At 48.7% G+C, this 20,116-nt stretch overlaps 1 protein-coding gene across 1 annotated transcript in view; it reads left to right on the top strand.

Annotated features, from left to right (window-relative positions):
* Window positions 1–326: 326 nt before the first annotated feature.
* Window positions 327–20,116, top strand: part of HMCN2 (hemicentin 2) — a 144,965-nt gene continuing 125,175 nt past the window's right edge. Inside the window, exons 1-2 of the mRNA XM_044264681.1 lie at window positions 327–579; window positions 19,931–20,001. Coding sequence (XP_044120616.1) covers window positions 327–579; window positions 19,931–20,001 — 324 coding nt within the window. The remainder of the gene's footprint in view (window positions 580–19,930; window positions 20,002–20,116) is intronic.

Raw genomic sequence — 20,116 nt, 5'->3', positions numbered from 1 at the left:
CCGCCGCCCCAGCTCCCCGCTGCGGTCCGCCCCGCGTCCTCCGCTAACCTCGGGTCTGGACTGGCGAACCGCGGGGCCGGGAAAATTTGAGTCACGGTGGGGGGAGCGGAGGAGGCGGGCCGTGACCCTGAACGGGGTGGGCTCTAGGACCCGCCCCGGGCTCCCAGCAGGGGGACCCGCCGCGAGCCCGCGTCCCGCAGGAGCGAGCGAGACGCCGCGCTGCCGCTGCGCGCTGGGCGGCCGCTGGGAGTCCGGGACCGTCGCGCTCGCTGCGACCCGCGCGCCTCCACCGCTGCGGCCGCCGTCGGTCGCCCCAGCTGAGCACGATGCCCCGGGCGCCGCTCCTGCCGGTGCTGATGGCGGTCTCCGCGGCGGCGGCGGCGGTGGTCGGCGAGCCCAGGCCGGCGCTGCCCCTTCCCACGGGGGACGCCACCCTGGCCATCGTCTTCGATGTCACCGGCTCCATGTGGGACGACCTGATGCAGGTGCTCGACGGCGCCTCACGCATCCTGGAGAGCAGCCTGAGCCGCCGCAGCCAGGCCATCGCCAACTACGCGCTGGTGCCCTTCCACGACCCAGGTAGCGTCCCCACGTCCCCCCTCACCCCGCCACCCCGGGCGCCCTGGCCTGGGGCGCTCACCCGCACCCCGCCGGCGATCGCGCCCGGGGCGCACCTGGACGTCGGTACACTGTTCCGCCGGCCGGGGGCGCCTTCTCGACACGTTCGCGCCCGCGGACCCCGCACCTGGGGCAGCCGCCCCTTGCTGGCCCCGGGGACCTCGTTGTCTCTCCCTCTACCGCGCGTCCGGGGGTAGCGGGACGCGCAGTCGGGCTAGCGACCGAGAGCGGCGGCACCGCGTTCGGATGCTGGGCCGCCACACCTGTGTGACTTAGGCAGGTGACCTCACCTTCCCGAGCCTCACCTTCCTCATTTACGAAACCGGGGGAGAAACTGTCCCCCACGCTCGCTGAGACACGTTCGTGCGCAGGGCTTGGCAGTGATGGGGCCGTGCAGCGTTTGCGTTTTTACTTTTTGTTAATTGTTAGAATTTGCTCCCTGCACGGGCTTCAGAGGCCAAGAGCCCCCAGAGGCAGGCAGAGACCCGCCCCTGCCTCGATTTACCCTTGACCTGTTTTCCCTGGGAAAACCGCAGCTCGTCCAGGTGGCCTCCACCTCCCCGATTCTCACGGCCTGGTCCCCTCGCAGCCGCTTGAGTTTCGACCCCTGCCCTGACAGGGTCCCTGGGAGCCCCCGCTGTGCGGAGGGAGCGTCAGGGAAACAGCTGCCGAGTCCTGCCGCAGACCTCCGACCTTCTGAGGAGCAGGGCGGCTTTTTCGGGTTTCCAGGTTTCCAGCAAAATGTGGGGAGGGAAGGAAGTACATTGAGCATCTGTCTGCCCGCCACCCAGATCCTGGGATGAATATTTTACTGTCTGCTTTATCGAATGCCTCTCCATCCAGCTGCCTCTCTATCAAGAACAAAAGCGTTACTTTTTACAAAAAGTAAAAAAGGTAAAAAGTAAAGCCAGAACATGAAATAAAAGCGTCAGATTCCTTGCAAAATGGTACTACAGAGCGCCTCAGGCTGAGAAAACACGCCTTGAACCAAGGCTATGTGAGATAGTAAGCCTTTTTAGAAGAAGCTGCCTTTATTAATCACAACAGCATTACAGAGTTTTGCAAAATGGGCAACGTGGGTGTGATTTAATCTGGTGCAGTCCTCAGGCTGGATTTGGAGGTCCTTCTGCTTCCAGGAGTTCTGGGTTCTGTAGGGCTCTGCGGCTCAAAGCCCAGAGCCTGGGGGGCAGGTCTAGAAAAATATTTTTGGGAACGAAAGGATAGCTTCTACCTCCTAGTTGGGGCAACAAAGCTGGGGCGGGGGGGGGGGGTTGTGGGGCTTCAGCTCAGACACAGGTCCCTCCATCCCCCCAGTCCTTTCTGGATCATTCTTGGGCTTCCAAAGACACCACACTGAAAGAACTGAGAGATCAGTCTACCCCTTTCTCTTACAGATGGAGAAACTGAGGCTCAGGACTCAGATGGGGCTTACCCAAAGCCACCCGCCAGGGTGATGTCATTTCTGATTTATAACCCACACTTGCCTCCAAAATGCTTGGCTGCAGTGGCAGGGCAGGAGAGCAGCCTGCTGGAGGCAGATTTAGTGTCCCAGGGCCCAGGCTGGAGCTCCTGAGGGCTGTGCCCCCTGCCCCGGCCCTGCCGCGCGCCCTCTAACTGTGGGCTTCCTTGAAGCCAGCCCCCCACCCCCAGCGTTTCCTCCCTTCTCTGGATGCCTAGCTGGTGTGCGACCCTCTGGCCTTCACTGCATCCTCTATGAGTCAAAATCTCCAGTCCTCCTTTTCCCCAAACCATCCAGGTCCAAGGGCAGAGGGGCACCTCTGTGTTCAGTGTACGGGTTCTGTGTGCAGAGCCTTTGTGAGGCCCCCAGAGTGAAGGGGGGCAGGCTTCCCTGTAAGAGGCAGGCATCCTGCTGGGGACAGGCCAGGTGGTGAGTAGAATGTGTCACATGCTGGCTCCGGTACCAGCTCCTGACTACGGGTCAGCAAGGGAGGGCGCTGACCAAAGTTTCTCCGAGGACGAAGCAGTGTTGGGGCAGGGTTCGAACACAGCTTTTGAGTATCTGCCTGGCGGATGCTTGGTGCTGGCAGGGCAGTGGGGTGGTGGGCTCCCTGAGCGCCTGGTGCTTGCTGGGGAGTGGCCGGCACGTGCGGACAGGTGCTGGGGGGAACGTAGGAGGAGGGAAATGGGGAGGTGGAAAGGCAAGACTGGTCCAGGCTCTGACGTCAGGCCTGGGGGTTTGGAGCACTTAGATTTCCTTCTATGGGCCGTGAGCCGCCACTGTGGGGCTCCGAGCAGGGATTGGACTGTGGTTTAGGTTTGAATCGGCCAGTGGAATTCCCTTTCATGGAAGAGGATCTTCAGAAATGGGGGTTTTAGCTGACTGTCGAGGCCCCCAAGGCTGTAGGCAAAGAGGGCTTTCTTAAAGGAAAACCCCATCCTAAACCCCAAGGACCAGTCTTCGTGGGGCACTGTCAGTGGCTCTGGACTGCAAGTGTTGGGAGAGAAACCAGGACCTGTGCTTTGGAAATATCCTTAAAGTTTTTAAATGAAAAAAGTGGTATGTTTCCAAACCAGAAACTGAACATTTTGTCAATGGTTTCATTCTGGCTGAAAACAGCTCATTTTCAGGTTTTTATTATTACGATGTTGCAAAAATCACTCCCATGTGCAAATCTTTCTCTCTCTGATTGGTTTTTCTTCAGGGTGAAGCTTCTCGAAGCTTCCTAGGCCATTTTTAACACACTGGGCAACTCTTCAATTTGTTTTCCAAAATGTTTGAGGAGTTTCAACTTCTATCAGAAACTTCCAAGGGACAGCTTCAGAGCAGCTATCCCCAACAGCGGGAATTTAAGATAAAAAACATTTTTTCCCTCCTAATTCAAAAGACGGAAAACATTTAAATTTTTAGGGAGGTTCAGTGCATTTTCTTTCTTCATTTAAAAAAAAAAAAGATTATTTACTTATTTGATAGAGAGAGATACAGTGAGAGAGGGAACACAACCAGGGGGAGAGGGAGAAGCAGGCATCCCACAGAGTGGGAAGCCCAACATGGGGCTCGAGGTGGGGCTCGGTCCCAGGACCCTGGGATCATGACCTGAGTCAAAGGCAGACGCCCAACGACTGAGCCACCCAGGCACCCTGGTTCAGTGCGTTTTCAAATGTTCACTAGATTTTTATTTTTGGTGTGAATTTCTTCTTTTGCAAATTGTTAGTGACTTTACTTGTTTTCCCGTTAGGGTTTTAGTAGTTTTCTTATCAGTCAGTATGAGGACTTTCATATTGATGCTATTAACTGTTTTTTTGTTACGTGGTTAGTGTTTTTCTTGATTGTTGCCTTTTAGTATTGTTTGTAATTCCCAGCGGTCTGAAGTTTATTTATTTATTTATTTTTTTCCTGGTGGTCTAAAATTTTAAATGTTTTTGTAGCAAAATCTATTGACTTTTTTTCCTTTTTTTTTTTTTTAAAGATTTTATTTATTTATTTGACAGAGAGAGATCACAGTAGGCAGAGAGGCAGGCAGAGAGAGGGGAAGGGAAGCAGGCCCCTGCCGAGCAGAGAGCCCGATGCGGGACTCGATCCCAGGACCCTGAGATCATGACCTGAGCCGAAGGCAGCAGCTTAACCCACTGAGCCACCCAGGCGCCTGACTTTTTTTTCCTTTGTAATTTCCTCACCTACACGCTTAGAAGGACTTTTCCCCCCCATCCCAAAATCAGTTAGGTACATGTTTTAGTTTTTTCTACTGGTTTTCTCCTTATATTTAAATATTTAACCTGAATTTAAAAAAAAAAATTTGGTGTAAAAAACAATCTAATGTAATTCTTCCAGGATGGGATCATTGTTCAGATACATTTTATCAAACGGTCCTCTTTTTTTGTTGTTGTTGTTTTTTCCATTTATTTGGATCCTGCCTTTATCTCAAATTACTTTATCTATTGAGAATTTATCTGGGCTTCCCATTCTGTTTTGTTATATGGCAACTCTGTGCCAAGAACATATTATATTAATTATTTGGTTTTATAATATGTATTAATAAGGCAATCTCTTCCTCATATTCTTTTTTCTTTAAAAAATTGTTTTCTTTTATTTAAAAAACTGTTTCTGCTGACTTAGTCGGTAAAACATCTGACTCTTGATCTCAGTGCAGGTCTTGATCTCAGGGTTGTGAGTTCAAGCCCCATTCTGGGCTCCATGAGCTTTCTTTAAATCAATCAATCAACCAATCAATGGGTCTACCTTTTTTTTTTTCCTTTTTTAGTTTTCTCCCAGCTTTCCTGAGATGTAATTGACCCAGAACATTGGGTTAGTTTAAGGTGTGGCACAAGTTGCCTTGATACATTTATATATTGCAAGATGATTAGCGAACACCTCTTTGTTACTTAATTACCATTTATTTTTTTGGGTGAGAATATTTAATACCTGCCCTTTGACTCCGTTCAAGTATATGACACAGTATTAGCTGTAATCACCACGCGGTACGTTGGATCTCCAGAATGCATTTACTTTCCAGCTGGGAGTTTCTATCCCACGTCTCCTGTCCCCCGGTCCTTGGTGACCACCGCTCTACTCTCTGTATCGGAGTTTGGCTTTTTTAGATCCCAGATGTGAGTGAGATGACACAGTACTTGTCTTTCTCTGTCTGGCTCATTTCACATAGTGCAACGCCCTCAGGGTCCGTCCGTGCTATTGCAAATGGCAGGGTTTCCTTTCTATGGATTTCCTTTCTATGGCTGGATAATATTCCAGTATTCCATAATATTCCGTCCCATATGTACATGTACCACATATTTATCCATTCATCAGTTCATGGTCAAAAAATTTTAGGGCCGCCTGTCTGGCCCCAGTTGGTGGGGTGTGTGACTCTTGATCTCAGGGTTGGGAGTTCAAGCCCCACGTTGGGTATAGAGATGACTTTAAAAAATTTTAAAAATCTAAAAAAATTATTTAAATAAACTTTTAATTTTAGCACAGTTCTATTTTAGATTTACAGATTTATTGCGAAGATTGTACAGAAGTTCCCATATGCCCAACACCTAGTTTTCCTTTACTAACGTCTTAAATTACCGTAGTACATTTATCACAATTAACCAACCAATATTGATGTGTTATTATTAGCTAATGTTCATTCTTTATTCAGATTTCCTCAGTTTTCCTTTAATGTCCATTTCTTGAGCCCATCCAGGAGCCTATGTTACGTTTAGTTGCCGTGTCTCCTTGGGCTCCTTTGGTTGTGACCATTTCTCAGACTTTGCTCTTGATTACATGGACAGTTTTGATGAGAATCGCTCAGATGTTTTTGTCCCTCTGTCATAATTTGTCCGGTGTTTTTCTCCAGTTAGACTGGGTGACAGGAGAGGAAGACTACAGAGGAGCAATGCCATTCTCATTATGTTCTGTCAGTATGACCGTCATGGTTGGTGTTGACCTTGATCCTATGGCTGAGGTTGACAGTTGTCTCCACTCTGAAGTTCCTCTTCTCTTTCTCCATTTCTAAACTGTCCTCTTTGTGTGTGTGTGTGTTTTTTTTAAGATTTTATTTATTTATTTGGGAGAGACAGAGAGAGGATGAGCAGGGAGAAGGGCAGAGAGGGAGGGAGAGAAGCAGATTCCCCGCTGATTAGGGAACGTGACTTGATCCCAGGCTCAATCCCAGGAGCTAGAGATCATGACCTGAGCTGAAGGCAGATGTTTAACCAACTGAGCCACCCAGGCATCCCTATACTGTCCTCTTTGGAAGAGTCACTATGTATGGCCCACATTTAAGAAGGGGACATTGTGTTCCACCTTGATGAGGGTAGAGAATTGGCGTAAATCGTTTGGAATTTTTCATCAGAGAGTTTTCTCTTCCTCTCCATCTATTCTGTTATTTCCGTGTCTCAGTATAGACTCATGGATACTTACTTTGTTCTCTGGGTTATGACCCAATACTACTAGCCAATCCTACTTTATTTTGTTCCTCAGTTTTTTGGTCATTGGCAGCTCTTTTTGTTGGCTTCTGCAAGACTTTGACTTACTCCCATTGTGTGTGTGTGTATGTGTGTGTGTGCGTGTGTGTGTGTGTATTTTAAAGCACTGTCTTATTTTCCGGCACTACAAGATGTTCAAGACTCGGGACGCCTGGGTGGCTCAGTTGGTTAAGCAGCTGCCCTCGGCTCAGGTCATGATCTCAGTGTCCTGGGATTGAGTCCCACATCGGGCTCCTTGCTCGGCAGGGAGCCTGCTTCTCCCTCTGCCTCTGCCTGCCTCTCTGTCTGCTTGTGCTCTCTCTCTCTCTCTCTCTGACAAATAAATAAAAATAAAATCTTAAAAAAAAAAAAGATGTTCAAGACTCATCTTGTATATTTCCTGCCCTTATCCTAGATCTAGAAATTTATCCAAGAATCCCTGGCTCCTTTTATGCAAAAGTGGGACTAGGAAGTAGGATCTGAGTGCTGGATATACTGGGGTGTCACTGCTTTTAAGACCTTTAGCTGGCAGAGTGAGGAAGGGATGCTGTAGAGGTAACCCTTGTATATAATTGCATCTATAAGTATTTCTGTATGTTGCTGTCTGTGTCTGAATTAAGCTGGACGTTCCTACTGATGTCTCCAACTCTGGTTTTATTGTCCTGGAGATCATTCCAGCCTCCTCTTCTTGCTTATCGATGACCTCCCACTCCAACCGTGACAGACCTGCTCCCACCACCCACCATCAACCATGGGTTTACTTAATGGTTCTGGTCCAGTGTGCGGAGAAGTGGTTTTAGCATTGTTAACTCGTTTCCCCACGGGAAACAACTTTACTAATTAGAGTCCCTTCTTTTGCCTTTAGTCTTACAGATGACTTTATTTGCAGGATGACTTAGGCCAGTCCTTTATATCTTTTGATTCCTCTTCTTTATTTTCAAAATATTCCTACACATGTATCCCTTCAGATGACAAACAGAAAAACTTAGTCAACTTCCCCCACAAAATTCCTACTGTGCTTTTGCTTGGAACTGTATGAAATCTCGATCTGGGGAGAGCTGTCATTTAAAAAAACCCAGTCGTTTCCATCTAGGACGGATGCCTCTTCCTTTGTCCGCATATTTATTTCCTTTTGTAAAGATTTATAATTTTTTTCCTTATAGGTTCCACCCATTTCTTTTAAAGATCATTTCTAAGTATTTTGTTTTTTTGTTACTATTTTGATTAGGAAATTTTTTCCATTACATTTTTTGCAAATGAGTATTGTTGGTATGTTGGAAAGCAATTCATTTTCATATATTTATTTTGTCTCCAATGTTTTTACTGAAGTTTTGTTTGCCTTTTTTTTTTTTTTTTAAAGTATTTCTAATTTCGGGGGTAATGGCTTGAGTTTCCTAGGCTGGCAACCATTACCTGTCCAGATAATAATATCATCTCCCCTTTTCCAATCATATATTTCACTTATTTGAAATGTCTTGTGTGATTTATCAGCCAGAACTTTCAGAACAGTGACGAAAACACAAACGACGGCTGTGATGACTCTTGCCTTACTTCTTATCGGGCGCTGCTGTGTGATGTTGGCTCTCGGTTTGAGGTTTTCTTCAACAAGGAAATGAAGATGAGGCTTTCATTCCTAGTTTACTAAGGGTAGAAACAAAACAAAACAAAACAAAAAAAAACCCCAAAACCAAAAAACCAAACACCACCCCAGAACAAAACAAAAAATAATCCCGAACAGGGAGTGGTGCTGAATTTTAGCCAGTAGCTCTCTGGCTTTGTTGAAATATTCATAAGCTCTTTCTCCTGCTGACCTATTGATGGGATTCCTTCATTTTTAACGACTTCCACATTCCCTGTATAAGCCCCGCTCGGTCACGGATGATTCTTTCATATCCAGCTGGATCCCGTTGGCCAGTGTTTTGTTTGGGGAATGTTGCATTTTGTTTGAGCATGTCAGATCAGTAGGGGACATTCTCTCTGTGTGCCCTTTGTCAAGTGTTGGCATCGGGGCTGAGTTAGCTCCTTCGGTTAACAGCTTAAATTCTTAAGTTTTCTCCCCAAATTGTGTACTTTTTTGTTTGTTTGTTTTAACTTTATTGATTTACTTTTTTAGTAATCTTTGCCACCCAATGTGGGGCTCGAACGCATGACCCTGAGATCAAGAGCTACAAGCTCCAACTGGCTGAGCCAGCCCGGCCCCAAATTATAAAATTGATATACACTTGTAAAATATTCTAATAGTATGACTCTCAAGGGATACAAATGCTTTTAATTATTTTGTATCCTGCCAGACCGTGTGTGTGTGTGTGTGTGTGTGTGTAATTTTAATTTTCATACATATATATATACTTAATTTTTTATTACATAAAAATGGAATTATTCAACTCATACTGTTTTGCAACTTGCTTTCCTTCCCTACATGATACACCAGATAACTTTCCATGTTAGGAAATAGTAATGCACCACATAAGATGTGACAGAAGGGGTCTTCATTTATCTTAATCCTATCTTGATTTATCCAGCCATTCCCATATTGTGGAAAATAGATTGCTTTTGGTTTCTTTCTTACTTTTTAAAAAAAAATTATTTATTTACTTATTTGACAGAGAGAGAGAAAAAGCAGGAGTAGGGGCAGAGGCAGAGGGAGAAACGGGCTTCCAGCTGAACAGGGAGCCCGATGTAGGGCTTGATCCCAGGACCCTGAGATCATGACCTGAGCCGAAGGCAGAGGCTTAACCAATGGAGCCACCCAGGCGCCCTGCTTTCAGTTTCTTGACAACAAAACACATACACATTCGCCAACATATCTGTATGGTAGATTTCCAGAAATGCAGTTGCTTTGTCAAAGCACATGAGCATTTTAAATTTTGATAGCAATTACTAAACTGTCCTCCAGAGAAGCTGTACCATCCTGCCATCCGACCAGCAGAAGACAAGACTGCATTTTTCCCCCACATCATACCTCGTTGGCATCCGGGCACATCATTTTTTCCTTTTTTGCTAATTTGCTAGGTGTGAAACGGTGTCCCATTTTAATTCGCCTTTGACTGACGGTTAGTGAGTTTGAGCATCCTCTCTGGGCGCCCAGGCGCACCGTCGGCTTGACTCGGGGAAGAGGAGGGTTAGGTGGTCAGGGGCAAGGATAGAGGCAGGCCAACGTCCAGCTCACAGCGTGGCCTGTGAGCTGGGGCGGCTCGGCCTCTGGCTGCAGATTTGTGTGTGTGTTTGGGGTTGCTGTGTGTGTGTACGGTCACCCCGAGCGACATTGCTGCTAACCAGCCTCTCATCGTGAAATAGATCCAATTAGTTTTTGCTCCGAGCGGAGAGTCCCGCCCTGCGGCGTGGCCCCTGTGCTTCTCTCCGTGGAGGCTGGGGCTTCTGAGCTGCCTGCGAGCTATCAGCTGGATTAGGTGCCTCCCTGTCATTGATGGCACCTGCTCCAAGGGCAGTGTCCCTGCCTGGGCTTTCCAGGCATGAGTCTGTGCAGGACAGGGGTGCAAAGAGCAAGACCGGTTGGGGATGCCCTTGGGAGGAGGAGTGGCAAGGTGAGGACGTCAGGGATCTGCCTGAAGGGGCTGGGGTGGGCTGGGGGCATTAGTCTGGTCCCCAGGGACCCCTGACTGACCCCCATTATTTATTTGCTCAATAGGTGGTTCTCGAAGGATCACCACGGGCCAGGCAAGAGCCAGCTTGCCCTGCTGCCTTCCGTCCAGCCTGGCCCACAGCAAAGAGCCAAGTTCATTAGCCACAGTGTGGTCCCTGGTACAAAGAGTCCCTAGGGATATAGGTGTGATGTTCGAGCTGAGGTGGAGAGGAGCTGGGGTAGGAGAGGGTAGGGGAGAGGCTGGACAGCTTGGGGAAGAGCACTCCAGGTAGAGGGAACAGTGGAGACAATGGCTCAGAGGCTGCCAGGAGTGTGGATATGAAGTTCTCCCTGAAGACAGCAGAGACTGGCTGATGTGACACTCAGGGCTGGGTGTGGTTCCGTTGGGTGTTCAGGGGAGGGGGCCCTCCTGAGACGGCCTTCAGGAGCGTCGGGTTCTGGACTCCTGGACATGAAGGAGGAGGTAGAAGAAGGTTCTGGGGTCATTTTCGTTCTTTGGACAGAGCCACTTGCCCGGTGGCTTCCTTCCCCACCCTGTCTGTCCTTTGTGGGTGTTTTCAAGGGACTCGCATTCGCCCAGCCCCCGGCTCAGGAACTGTTGGAATTCTAGCGGCTGGCCTTCATTTTCTCCAGTCCCTGCCTTAGAAATGGGAAGACTGTGTCCCAGAGAGGGGATGCCATTTGCCCACAATGGTGGCAGACTGTGGGGCCCTGCCCGGGGGCCCTGCGGCTGGAGGAGGGGGGCAGGTGCGAATCCAGAAATGGTCCCGGATTCAAGCCCTGCTTTCCAGGAGGAGGCGGAAAGGGCAGACCCCGGGAAGGGTCCATGATTTGAAGTCTTTCTAAGGCTGGACCTCTGGTGCCTGGCTGTGGCCTTGACCGACTCAGCTGGGGCACAGGACTCTGGGGAAGGGACTGGGACATCACCTGGGTGCGGAGCTGGGTGTGAGCCTGTGCATGAGCCTCCCCCATCCCAGAGGCTCTCCGCCCTCCTTGGGTGGAGCGGAAAAATCTGCCGAAGGAGAGATGGTTCCGGGCCAGGCTTCTGGGGCTCAGATGCTCTAGGGCGGCATGAGTGGAGCCAAGGTCATGGGTTTAATGATTTTTGCAGCCTGCCGGCGGGCCCTGCTCAGAAAAACTGCACGCCACGTCTGCCCAGCTGTTTGGCAAGTGCCCACCTTCGGTCATGAGCCTCTATCCAACCCCTCCCCCCCAGAAACAAGAACGAGGGGCTAGGAAACAAGGGGACGATTTCTGAGTATCTGCAGCTTGACAGCGGCTGAGTTCTTGAACGTGGGGTGAGACAGACCAGCTTTGAATCCCACCTCCACAGCTTCCGTGTTGTAAGACCTTGGGCAGGTCAGATCACCTCCCTGGGCCTCAAATTCTCATCTGTGAAATGGGGATAACAAACAGTCCACTTCTTTGGTCGCTGTTTTTTTTTTCCCCTAAGTGAATGTATGCCAAGTGCATAGAACAACACCTGATGCTTACTTAGTATTAAAACAGTTAATCCTATTAAAATACCATCTCCATCCCCACTGTGGCTTTCGGAGGTAGCATAGCTGGTGGCAACGTGTACAGGCTTTGGAGCCAAGCAAGTGGACTTGACATTGTTCTAAGTTGAGTAGTGTCCTCATGAAATTCTTGCCCTAAGCTCAGAGTATGACCTTATTTGGAAATAGGATCACTGAGGATGTAATTGGTTAGGATAAGTTCATACTGGAGTAGAGTGGACCCTTCATCCTATATGGCTGGTGCCCTGCTAAGAAGGGGGGACACAGAGCCTGCACAGGGAGAAGGCCCCATGATCACGGCACAGAACTGGAGTGTTTATGTGTTTATAAGTCAAGGAACACCAAGGGTTGCTGGTATTTGCCTTCAGAGAGAGCACAGCTCTGCCAGGACTCTGACTGTGGGCTGCTAGTCTCAAGAACTGTTGGGGGGTGCCTGGGTGGCTCACTTGTTAAGCATCTGCCTTTGGCTCAGGTCATGACCCCGGGGTCCTGGGATCGAGCCCTGCATCGGGCTCTCTCCTCAGTGGGAAGCCGGCTTCTCCCTCTCCCACTCCCGCTGCTTGTGTTCTCTCTCTCACTGGGTCACTCTCTGTCAAATAAATAAAATACTAAAAAAAAAAAAAAAACTGCAAGAAGGAAACTTTCTGTTGTATAAAGCCACCAAGTTCATAGTATTTTATTATGGTGTCCCCAGGAAACCAGGGCAGACATTAAGTATACTTAATAGCTGTTTGACCTTTACTAAGGGCATTATCTCCTCTCTAAGCCTTGGTATCCTCAGCTGTAACCGGGAAAAATTAATGGAAGCGAGCTCAAGACTATAAATTAAGAAGTGTTCAAGGCATAGAAACTGCTGTGACCATCACCACCATCACAATCATCATCAATGTCAACATCACCACCATCATCAACATCAATGTCAATATCACCACCACCCCCATGACCATCACCTCCATCATCAACATCAATGTCAACATCACCACCATCACCACTACCATCAACATCAATGTCAACATCACCACCATCACCATGACCATCACCTCCATCATCAACATCAATGTCAATATCACCACCATCACCACCATCAACCTCACTGCTACCACCATCATCAACATCAATGTCAATATCACCACCATCACTACCACCATCAGCATCATCACCACCACCACTATCAACATCAATGTCAACATCACTGCCACCACCATCATTATCAACATCGGTGACAACATCACCACCACCATCATCACCAACAATATCATGCCTGAAGGGCAGCATGTTAAGATGTAAGGTGATCAGAGCTTTTTGTGCAGAGCCAGCCCTGCCTGGACTGGGTGAAAGAAGGAGATCAGGAGGGTCTCAGGTGACCCCTTTCAGTGAGTAAACTCTTATGGGGACATGTCAGGTGTCCTTCCCTCTCCTATCCTGACCTATCACCTCACTCTGTCCCGCGGGAAGGTGGGTCTTGAGATGGTCATCCTGCTGAAAGCTCCCTGTCCTGGTGGGGTTTCAGGATGGTCAGTGACGATGTGCAGTGGGTCCTGGGAATGATAGAGGAAGCCATGCAGCAGTATTGAGTCATTACAAGAAGGCATCCATCTCTGGCTTGCTGTCTCTAGCTGTGGATGGGCAGGTGGTTGGGAGAAGGGGTGGCAAGGAGACCTCCATATACATCCCCAACCTTTCCTTTGCATCTTGGAAGCCAGTCCTGCGCCAGGGTGATGGGGCCAGTCATCAGTAACACCCTGTGCCTGGAACTGGCTTGGGGATGATTTATTCAGCAAAAGGAAGTAATATCAGATGTGTGTGTGTGTGTGTGTGTGTGTATGTATAAGCGTGTACTCTCAGAAGTTGAGGCAGGCATTTAAAAAACCCTTGCCTTCAGTCTTTACTGGGGCTTTGCCCTTTGTCTTTAAAGCAATCATGGACACTCTTGTCCATCTGACCAGCCCTTCCTCCATATGGCCAGCTCCTCTGCATGTCCCAAACAACCACATCAGTTCCTTGCTTCGCTTCGTATCTGTTTCTCTGGGAGACGGGCAGTGGCGTGTTGTAGTGAGAGGGACTGGGGCCTGGGTGGGCTTGACATTCAGCACGAGCTTGCTGAGTGTCGTATGCCTGGCATTGTTCTGGGACAGGTTATAAAGATAAATGAAGATTTGTCCTGACCTGGGGCTGCTCAGACAATACGGAGTCAAATCCATTTATTCAGCTACTCGTTGGAACCGGATTTACTGAATGTTTACCATGTGCCCAGCACTGAAATTGGCCCAAGACCTACAATGGTGAACAAGAGAAGGGGTCACTGTCTGTATGATATATCCAAGTAGCTCTCTCACCAGCTCTTCCCCGCTGACCTTGAAGGACTCCCTTCTCTTCTCTTTGGGCTTCCAGGTTCTCTCGCTTTAAAAAGGTGCGGTCTGATAGCCATTTGTATGTCTTCATTGGAGAAGTGTCTGTTCTTATCTTCTGCCCATTTTTTGATATGTTTGCCTGTTTCGTGTGTGTTGAGTTTGAGGAGTTCATTATAGATCCTGGATATCAACCTTTTGTCTGTACTGTCATTTGCAAATATCTTCTCCCATTCCGTGGGTTGCCTCTTTGTTTTTTTGACCGTTTCCTTTGCTGTGCAGAAGCTTTTGATTTTGATGAAGTCCCAAAAGTTTATTTTCGCTTTTGTTTCCTTTGCCTTTGGAGGCATGTCTTGAAAGAAGTTGCTGTGGCTGATATCGAAGAGATTACTGCCTATGTTCTCCTCTAGGATTCTGATGGATTCCTGTCTCACATTGAGGTCTTTTATCCATTTTGAGTTTATCTTTGTGTACGGTGTAAGAGAATGGTCGAGTTTCATTCTTCTACATATAGCTGTCCAGTTTTCCCAGCATCATTTATTGAAGAGACTGTCTTTTTTCCACTGTATATCTTTTCATCATCACTAGCCCTCAGGGAGATTCAAATTAAAACCACATTGAGATACCACCTTACACCAGTTAGAATGGCCAAAATTAACAAAACAGGAAACAACATCTGTTGGAGATGATGTGGAGAAAGGGGAACCCTCTTTCACTGTTGGTGGGAATGCAAGTTGGTGCAGCCTCTTTGGAGAACAGTGTGGAGATTCCTCAAGAAATTAAAAATAGAGCTTCCCTATGACCCTGCCATTGCACTCCTGGGTATTTACCCCAAAGATACAGATGTCGTGAAAAGAAGGGCCATCTGTACCCCAATGTTTATAGCAGCAGTGGCCACGGTTGCCAAACTGTGGAAAGAACCAAGATGCCCTTCAACGGATGAATGGATAAGGAAGATGTGGTCCATATACACTATGGAGTATTGTGCCTCCAACAGAAAGGATGAATACCCAGCTTTTGTAGCAACATGGACCAGACTGGAAGAGATCATGCTGAGTGAAATAAAAAGGTGGGGTCTTTGGATCTCTCTCTCTCTCTTTTTTTAAGATTTTATTTATTTATTTGACAGAGAGAGAGAGATCACAAGTAGGCAGAGAGGCAGGCAGAGAGAGAGGGGGAAGCAGGCTCCCTGCTGAGCAGAGAGCCCGACGAGGAACTCAATCCCAGGACCCTGAGATCATGACCTGAGCCGTAGGGCAGAGGCTTTAACCCACTGAGCCACCCAGGCGCCCTCTTTGGATCTCTTTATCTTCAACTTTGTTATGTTTGGCACATGGGTTTGTAGTTTGAATTGGTTTTTCCCAAGTCCATTCTTGCCAGAGACAGGATGATGGCGTCTGAGGGAGGCAGAATGAATGACCTCCCAAAGATGTGCGTGTCCTGATCCACGGAACCCGTAAATCTGTTACTTGACACAGCAGAAGGGGCTCCGCATGTGCGGTTAAGTTAGCGATCTGGAGATGGAGAGACTTTCGTGGCTTACCCAGATGGGCTCGTTGGAATCGCAAGCCTCCTTGTAGGAGGGAGCAGGGGAGCTGGAGGCCGAGGAGTTGCGGCGGAGCAGCAGAGGGTAGCGAGAGAGATACTGGAAGATTCTCTGCTGGAGACTTTCTAGATGCAGGACGGCCACGATCCAAGGAGTATGGGCGGCCTCTCGAAGCTGGAAAAATCATGGAAGCAAAGTTTCCTGGAGAGTCTCCAAAAAGGATGCAGCCATGTGGCTAATACCTTGATTTGAGGGCTTCTGGCCTCCAGAAATGGTGTGTGTTGTTTTAAGATGCTGAGTTTGTAGTAATGGATGAAAGCAGCAACAGGAAACGAATACAAAGGCCAACCTTACAATCCTTTCCAGGGCTTTCCAGCTCAGAGGAACCTCCCTGGCTCCTGAAATGGTCCAAGTCTGTGTGTTAGCCATACAGTCCCTGGCCTTCAGCATGAGCTGGCCGAGTGTTTGGGACATAAGGAGGCTGGACGAGGATGTCACTGAGCGTCGCTGAGGGGTGTGAGGGAATCAGGGTGGGTGACTTCCCAGGAGAATCTTCCTCTCCCAGAGTGAGGGCCCTTCTAGAGCAGCCTTGGCGGTAGAAGGCTAGACGCTAGATGCTGAGTCTGGCACCCTCCCCGCCCTCTACCACTACCATGAGCCGCCCACTTTGGGTTTCTCAATCCAGTAAAATTGTTAAAAGAAAAAAAAAATCTAAAAGAAAATGCAAACAGAAGGAATTGACATAGGTGACCCTCATTTTATCCTACCAGGTAGAAATATGAACAGAATCCACTCTCCTGAACAATTACTGTCCCTCCACAAAACAGAGCAGTCCTCAGCTTGCCAGGGAGGAAGAGCAGAGATTGGAAAATAAAGGGCCGCCTCTCCAACCGCCACTTGATTTGTGATAACTGACGTCACCGACTTTATTGTTCTCATGTTGCTGCAAACGGGAGAGAACGTGGTTGCTGGGGCCCTGGTCCAGCGTTGGGAACCGAGGGGAGCTGAGGTCACTAGACCATGATGGGGGAGGGCAGGGCCAGCCAGAGTCAGAGCTGGGCTCCCGGCGGGCTGCCCTGGGTTACAGACAATGAGCCGTCGGTGTCCATTCTCCATGTGAGCAAAGCTGGGTGCAAGCCATCTTCCCTAGCATTGGCAGGTGGACGGATGAGTGGCTGGCTCGTCTGGGGAAGGGGAGGACAGTTATGAGGTTACTGGACTTGCTTCCAGAGTCTTTTCAAACGTCCTCGCCTGTGACCCAGTCATTGTGCTCATGGGAATATGTGCCAAGGCCTCAGCTGTGCTGGTGTGTAAATGTTCTGGATCTAGGGGTGTTCTTGGTATCATTGTTTCTTATAAAAACTGGAAACAAGCAACGTGAGACGGAGCCTGGCCACTCTTTGTCATTCATACAAAGGAAATACTTTGTAGCCATTAAAAATGATCTTGAACTTGAGCCTTTGGTCTCCTGGAAAGGTGTTCAACATATGTTGTTCCGTGAAAAGAATCAGGTGAAAAATAGTACGTTATTGATACTTCAGTAGAAATTCTTCTTCTTCTTTTTTTTTTTTAAGATTTTATTTATTTTTTTGACAGAGAGAGATCACCAGTAGGCGGAGAGCCAGGCAGAAAGAGAGAGAGAGAGAGAGAGAGAATCAGGCTCCTCGCTAAGCAAAGAGCCCAACGCGGGGCTCGATCCCAGAACCCCAAGACCATGACCCGAGCTGAAGGCAGCGGCTTTAACCCATTGAGCCACCCAGGTGCCCCTTCAGTAGAAATTCTACATAAAATGGTATGCATATGTGTAAGAGACAGGCTTACAAATATGCATGAAAGTATTGGAGGTTATGTGTAAAAATTGGAATGACTGTCTCCGGCTGGTAGAATTCCTTTCTCTTTCTGTGTATCAGGAATTTCTACGTATAGTTCACAGGGAGTGGTTCTCAAGAGCTCGGTTTCTGGAGTTGTACAGACCTAGGCTCCTCCCAGCCCTGCCACTTACTGGCTGTGTGTCTTTGGGGAGGTACTCGGCCTCTCTAGGCTTCCATGTTCTCTGTAAAATGTGGGTGAGTCTGAGACTGACTGGACCCCAGGGAGAACTCAGCGAGCTAGTGCTCAGGAAGCATCTCAGCACAGGGACTGGGACTTAGTAAGTGCTTAGTAAATGCCAGTGTCATCTTAGTAAATGTCAGTATCATTTGTGTCCCTTTTTTTTTTTTTACATTGAACATGTATTATCGTGTTCAAGAAAGAACCAATGTTGAATAAAATTTTTGCTTTTCTCCATCTAACTGGAGTTTGAGGACCTCACACTAGGACACAGGCAACCATGTGGCTGTGTTTGCGGAGACGTCACTGTGTACATGGGATCCATGCGGGGTCTGTCTCTCCCTGACCCCGCTGCGTTCTCATAGTGATGCTTCCTCAGCTAGGAGAGATGGTGTTGTTCTATGCCTCATTTTACAGATGGGGAAACCGAGCCTGGGGGCGGTGAAGTAAGGTCTGAGATGTGCCGTGGCTAAAGGATGGAGTCAGGATTCCAATCAGATCTGTCAGCAAAGGCTGAGGGTTTGGCTGGATCAGTTGCTGCAGAGTTCAGAGAGTGGGAGGCCATGGGGGGAGGGGGAAGGCTTGGTAAACGCCGCAGCAGCTGAGGGAGGGGTGTTGGGCATGATGAACGATAAATTCAGAATGCAGAATCAAGGGCCCCCATGGGACAATTGGTTCCTAAAGTGCTGGACAGAAGAGCTGGTGTCCACACTCTCCTTGAGAATTGTGGATGAATGCCGGGTAATTTCATGGGATTCCTTCCCTAAGAAGGACCAAGGTCAAGTTGATGAGTCGATGAGTATGGGAATTGTTTTAGGGTGACTAGAATTTAGAATTCTTGAACTAAAAACAGTCCATCGTTAGCGTCATCAAGGATGCAGATGAACTAGTTTCCTAAGAAACTTGACGTCCATAAAACTTGTAAAACCCCCTTCGTGCACACATCCTCAAGGGGAGTTGGGATCCTTGCCCCTGTTTTCAGTGCCTTGCTAGCTTTGTCTTAGGCTGGCTGTGGCTCTCAGTTACAGCTATTTAAAAAAAAAAAATCTTTTTCTCGGGGAACATTTCAAATATATACAAAGTCTGCAGAGGAGTGTAGTGAATCCGCACATCCCCATCACCAAACATCAAACCTGTTCTGCCGTTCTTGTTCGTCTATACCCTCCTCCCCTCTCCACCCCCGCTCAACATGAGTGTTCTCTGTTGGGCTGGCTTTAGGGATTGAAATTTACATACATTGAAATGCACAAATCTTTGCTTTGCGCTTTGGGGGAACCCACAGACCTGTGGAACCCACAGTCCTATCACACTATAGAACATTTCTGACTCCCCTGACAGTCGCTGTGTAGCTCCCCAGCCTCCAGACAACCTCCGTTCTGATTCTTTTCACCTTAGATTAATCCTGCCTGTTCCAGAGCTTCTATAAATGGAGTCGTATAGACGTGCACTCTTCTGTGTCTGGCTTCTTTCGTGCGACGGGATGTCTGTGAGAGGCATCTGTGTGGCTGCCTGCATGGGTAGCTCTTCTGCTTTCTTTGCGAGCAGAATCTGATTACACGAAGAGACCACAGTTTGTTTTATCCTTTCTTTGGTTGAGGGACATTTGGCTGGTTTCCCGTTCCGGGCTGTTATGAACGCAGCCGCTCTGAATGTTTGAGTTCAAGTCTTGGTGTGGACAGATGTTTTCATTTCTCTTGGGTAAATACCTAGGAGTGAAATGACTGATCTCATGGTATGCGCATGCTTAGGGCTTTAGAAAGTCCTGTGTGTCTTCCAAAGTGGTCGAACCATTTTACATTCCCACGAGCAGCGAGCAGCGGTCGGAAGTTCCTGTTGCCGCCCATCGTCGCCTACTTTGGGTGTAGTCAACCTTCGCCACTTAGCTCTGCTCTTTTTCAATGAGCTAATACGCGGATGGCGTTTCTAGAAGATTTCCTCTCATTGATCAGTCTGGTGTTGGACAGTTCTCTGTCTCTTTGTCTTTGCAGAATTCCTTTCCCACGGATGGTGGGTTGGGTAGGGTGGTAGAGGGGAGGCTCCTAGGGCAGCCATGTTCAGGAAAGACTGCGAGGTGTGGTTTCGAGGAGGAACGGGGTGTTGGCCCTCTGTCTCATCTCTGTGCTCCCCTGGAGCTCTGGGCCTGACTTGGGGCAGGGCAGGCGGTTGAGCGTCCTGGAAGACCCGGAAACTGTCCCCTTACTGCTCCCCCTTTGGTTGGGAGGGGTGTCTCTGGAGCCCAAGGTTTCATGTTCTTTTCCATCTTGTGACTGCTTCCCCATCCCATGGAGGTAGTGTGTCTGGGAATACAAGCCAGCCTGGGCCTCTCTCTCTTTTCCCGCAGATATTGGCCCAGTGACCCTCACGGCCGACCCAGAGGTGTTTCAGAGAGAGCTGAGAGAACTCTATGTGCAGGTGGGCCACCCCACCCCGCTGCTTGCTGCCTGCTCCTTTCCCGTCCCAGCCTGAGGCCAAGGTCTTTGCCCCACCCAGGGCCCAAGATGGTGGCTTCCCGCCACGGTCATGCCTG

Source organism: Neovison vison, chromosome 9, assembly GCF_020171115.1.
Source record: "Neovison vison isolate M4711 chromosome 9, ASM_NN_V1, whole genome shotgun sequence".
Lineage (NCBI taxonomy): Eukaryota > Metazoa > Chordata > Mammalia > Carnivora > Mustelidae > Neogale > Neogale vison.
Note: the sequence above shows the minus strand (reverse complement) of the source record. Positions and strands in the feature narration are given on the sequence as shown.